The sequence below is a fragment of the Chiloscyllium plagiosum genome, chromosome 11 (genome assembly GCF_004010195.1).
Source record: "Chiloscyllium plagiosum isolate BGI_BamShark_2017 chromosome 11, ASM401019v2, whole genome shotgun sequence".
Lineage (NCBI taxonomy): Eukaryota > Metazoa > Chordata > Chondrichthyes > Orectolobiformes > Hemiscylliidae > Chiloscyllium > Chiloscyllium plagiosum.
In genome coordinates this window covers 30,892,179-30,897,114 of record NC_057720.1, presented here as the reverse complement: position 1 = coordinate 30,897,114, position 4,936 = coordinate 30,892,179, and the positions used below count along the sequence as shown (strand labels likewise).

General features: G+C 43.8%; 1 protein-coding gene across 1 annotated transcript in view; it reads right to left on the bottom strand.

Annotated features, from left to right (window-relative positions):
* Positions 1-2,758, bottom strand: part of kiss1ra (KISS1 receptor a) — a 14,941-nt gene extending 12,183 nt beyond the window's left edge. Inside the window, exon 1 of the mRNA XM_043700089.1 lies at positions 2,692-2,758. Coding sequence (XP_043556024.1) covers positions 2,692-2,758 — 67 coding nt within the window. The remainder of the gene's footprint in view (positions 1-2,691) is intronic.
* Positions 2,759-4,936: the final 2,178 nt, after the last annotated feature.

Here is a 4,936-nt window from a genome sequence, read left to right as displayed (position 1 = left end):
GCTAAAATGTGTACATGTCCTGCAAATTGTTAAGTGACATGAGCAGACAAGTGATTTATGCGAGTGATTCCCCTAGTTCCACAGATGGGTTATGTTATATCCCATAACATAACCGGTACCGGGATCTGACCCCCTCCCGCCCGCGCTTCTGAAAGGAAGAAAATTGTGTTTGACCAAATTAAGTGATGGTTAATTATTTGCAAAATAATCAAAGAAAGCAGGAAGAGCTTTTTTGGGCACAAAAAAACAGAAATCGCTGGAAATTGCTCAGCGGGTCTGGCAGCATCTGTGGAGAAAAATCAGAATTAACGTTTCGGGTGGAGTGACCCTTCTTCAGTTCTGCTGAGCTTCCCAGCAGTTTCTATTTCTCATTTACAGCATTCGCAGTCCTTTCAGTTTTCTTTTTAATTACAAGCTTTTCAGGGCCTTTCAGTTTTCTTTTTAATTACAAGCTTTTCAGGGATTTGTGTTTCAATAAATCAATATCAGTGTTTTCATGGAGTTTACATTTCATAGGGCAAGGTGATTTTATAGGGAGAAAGTGAGCGCTGCAGATGTGGAGCTCAGAGTTGAGAGCGTAGTGCTGGAAAAGGCTGATGAAGGGCTTATGCCCAAAAAGTCGATTCTCCTGCTCCTTGGATGCTGCCTGACCTGCTGTGCTTTTCCAGCACTACACTCTGGAAAGGTGGTTTTAGACCCCTGAACTATGATTTTTTAAAAAAAAAACATTGAATCATTGATTTGATATTTATGTTAATACTAAGGATGAACTATCACTCTCAAAGTGATTGAAACACAGCATGTTCAAAGCTGCTTTAAGAGTGTGAGGAAGTTACCTGTGGTTCCACCATTCAAGTCCTGCCAGAAGAACCAGTTGTGTTCACTTGTTTGTTGTTGGGTATTACAGAATAGGGTAATGTGATAAAATTCGAAAAATGTGGTGCTGGAAAAGAATAGCCGGTCAAGCAGCAGCCGAGGAGCAGGAGAGTCGATGTTTTTTTTTAGATTAGATTTTTTTTTGGATTACATTACAGTGTGGAAACAGGCCCTTCGGCCCAACAAGTCCACACTGACCCGCCGAAGCGCAACCCACCTATTCCCCTACATTTACCCCTTACCTAACACTATGGGCAATTTAGCATGGCCAATTCACCTGACCTACACATCTTTGGACTGTGGGAGGAAACCGGAGCACCCGGAGGAAACCCACGCAGACACGGGGAGAATGTGCAAACTCCACACAGTCAGTCGCCTGAGGCGGGAATTGAACCCGGGTCTCCGGTGCTGTGAGGCAGCAGTGCTAACCACTGTGCCACCGTGCCGCCCATAAGCTCTTCAGGAATGTGGGGGAGGCCCAAGGGGGCTGAGAGATAAATGGGAGGGGGGTGGGAATGGGAAGAAGGTAGCTGGGAATGCGATAGGTAGATATAGGTGGTAGGTCGGAGCACAGGAATTGGGAGTAAGGGATAGCATTTTTGAAGGAGGCAGGATGGGAGGAGGTGTAGTCCAGGCACCTTCCCTTGCCACTGCAAGAAGTGCAAAACCTACGCCCACACTTCCCCCTCACTTCCGTACAATGCCCCAAAGGATCTTTCCACATCTGTCAGAGGTTTACCTGTACTTCCACACATGTCATTTACTGTGTCCGTTGCTCTACTTCGGGGAGACAGGACGCCAACTTGCAGAACGTTTCAGAGAACATCTCTGGCACACACGCACCAATCAACCCCACTGCCCTGTGGCTGATCACTTCAACTCCCCCTCCCACTCCACAAGCAAGTCCTTGGCATCCTCCACCACCAAACTCTAGCCACCCAACATCTGGAAGAATAACGCCTCATCTTCTGTCTTGGGACCTTCCAACCACGTGGGATCAATGTGGATTTCACCAGCATCCTAATTTCATCTTCCCCCCCCCCCATCCCCCTGCCTTCCTCCCATTCCCCCCCCATTCCTCGGGAGGAGTTCATGCTCAAAACGTCGAGTCTCCTGTTTCTCGGATGCTTCTTCACCTGCTGTGCTTTTCCAGCACCAAACTTTTCAGCACGTCTACAATCAGCCATCTATTTAACAAAGGCTAGCTGGCTGTGTGACATTGGTTGGTTTGATGCAGGTCCATACAATAATGCTTCCATAGAAGTAGAATGCATTTCGGGTAATTTAACTACTTTGTCATCATCCTTACAAAGCTTTGATCAAAATACTTTTTTAGCCGTGCCTTATTAGGAAAAGCCTATGAAAATTCTAGGAATATTTGGGCTTGGTTAGCCTCACTTAGTAGTTACAGGGCCTCTTTGGTGATATGCCTGCACCTGCTCGGCTTGAAGTGACACAAATCTCATGGGCCCACCTCAAATGACTAACATTGGCCTAAGTGACTCCCACATTGCTTTCAATTGCTAAATGCTTCCTGCAACCACCGTCCGTGATCGGCATGCCCAGTAGAGTTATAGTACAGCTTATCTTAAAGGCTGGTAGCATCTTAAAGAGAAGTTGCATAACATTGTCACTATAGTGTAAATTATTGTTCGGTGGACCTCAGGCTAAACACAAGGATACATCGTGACAGATGTGATCCTGGAGGACTTCTGGTGAAGGTGAGCAGGATAGATGCCATGGGTCTGCAGTGAGGCATTTTGGGCACACAATAGAAGGAAGCAGTAGGGGACAAAGAAACAATGGCTGCATTACCTGGGTCCATGGAAATGATAGATCTTTGCATCATGGGCTGTTTTGATAAAGCTTGTGGTTCTGCCATCCCTGTGAACATTGACAATAAAGGCACAGCCTCAGATGAGGAACTCAATGGTATGATGGAGAGTGAGCTCAAAGGACATGCTCACAAAGATTCTGGGTGCATTGGTGGGCCTGTCAGGCAAACTGATGTCACTTTCAAGGAACATGAAGGAGTTTGGCTCTGACATGGTAGGATATGGAATGGAGCCTTCTCTCTCCTCTGCCTCTGCTTTATTTCCTGAGAGTGCTGCAGATCCAGAGGCATTGCCATTGGTGCACCCTGGCCTTTTGCAGTTTTTGTGAACAAAGGGTACCTACTCCCCTGTGATCCCTGTTAAGCAACACCCACTGACAAATCCGGAGATTCACCAAAACATTCCCAGAAGAACCCCAAAGTATTTCCAGGCAATTTATAATTGAATAAATTCCAATAACAATTTATCTGCATTTGAGTGCCTGGTGCTTTAAGTAACAATCCTGCAGGGCTAAACTTGCAGCTTCATCCTTGTTTCCTTTTGAGTAAATATCAAAGATGCTATGCGGAGGAAAATTTGGGATCCAGACATTATTTCAGTGAGCTGGGCTGTGCAACGTCAGGTTAGCACTAAATAGGAGACTTCCTGTGCACAAAAGGGATGCATCCTTGTGTGCTCTTATTAGACAGAAGACCTTATGGGCCACACCAGATGTAGCTAATAGTGTCTGGGACATTAGAAGAGCACCACAAAGCCTCTACCGTGCTGCTACAGATGATGCTAGATTGGACAATTTCTTGGATGATTGTTTTATTCTATGGCATAACAGAATTCTATGGCCTAACAAAATAGAATTATTTTCTACAACCAAAATATCCACTACACTAGGGGCGGCATGGTGGCTTAGTGGTTAGCACTGTTGTCTCACAGCACCAGAGTCCCGGGTTCGATTCCAACCTCGGGTGACTGTGTGGAGTTTGCACATTCTCCCTGTGTCTGCGTGGGTTTCCTCTGGGTGCTCTGGTTTCCTTCCAAAGATGTGCAGGTTAGGTGAATTGGACATGCTTAAATTGTCAATTAGGTGCATTAGTCAGAGGGGAAAGGAGTTTGGGTGGGTTACTTGTCGGTGTGTCCTGTTGGGCCAAAGGGCCTGTTTCTACACTGTAGGGAATCTAATCTTGAAATTGTCTATTGAAATGGAATCTAATCTACACATTTACATAAAATTTATCATGATGTATTATATATCATGAATTGGATGCATTTATGAAGTCTAAGATGCCTGGGGACAATTATAACTCAGTTGCTTCATCTTTGAGTAATCTCAGTTCCTATACATCTTTAGTTCATACATTTAGCTCTAAAAAGCACTAACATGACAGTGAGTGACATGAAACAAGAAGTAAACAAAATTATGTGGCGTCACTATGGATTGCTGCTTTATACATCTTCATGATTAGTTTTAAGGGAACAGTTTGCTCCCTTTACCTCACTCAACTGAAATTGCTTCTGGAAATAATCTCCCAATTACATTGAGCTCCATTGGTCATTTATTTCTTTGAAGTTATCAACCTGCTTGTTCTCTCATATCTCCCCTCATGTTCTTGTGATGAAATGTGCATAATTTATACAGATTAATATCATTTTTAGAGTTTGAATAGCAAAATAGATATCTGCTACATTCATGAAGAGCTTTTGTCAAAAAAGAATCAGAGTCCTTTTTGAACATTGTGTGTCAAAGAGCAAATGACTCCAAACCGCTATAGTGTTAATGGAAAGATGTTTGAATGATGTAGTGATTATGATAGTTACAAGAAACATGTAAAAGCCGTTAGCTTTATTTTCAGTTGAGAAGAATCTTGATGAGCATGCTTTTTAAAAAAAAAAATAGTTCAGGAGTGGGTTTTTCAGCTCAGTTCAGAGGACATCAGTATTGAGTTTAGTTTCTCTTCTCAAAGAAGGTTTCAGAGAATTTCAGGGATAGGTTAGCTCAGCATAAAGGTAATTAATGCAAGTTTCAAATCAGGAGAGTGTGGTTAGAAATATGTTGGTTATTAGAACTGATCCTAGGATTATGTGGGAAGCAAGAGAGGAAATTGCAGAGCCGTTGGCAATGATCTTTTCATCTTCACTGTCAACGGGGGTGGTACCAGGGGACTGGAGAGTGGCGAATGTTGTGCCCCTGTTCAAAAAAGGGAATAGGGATAACCCTGGGAATTACAGGC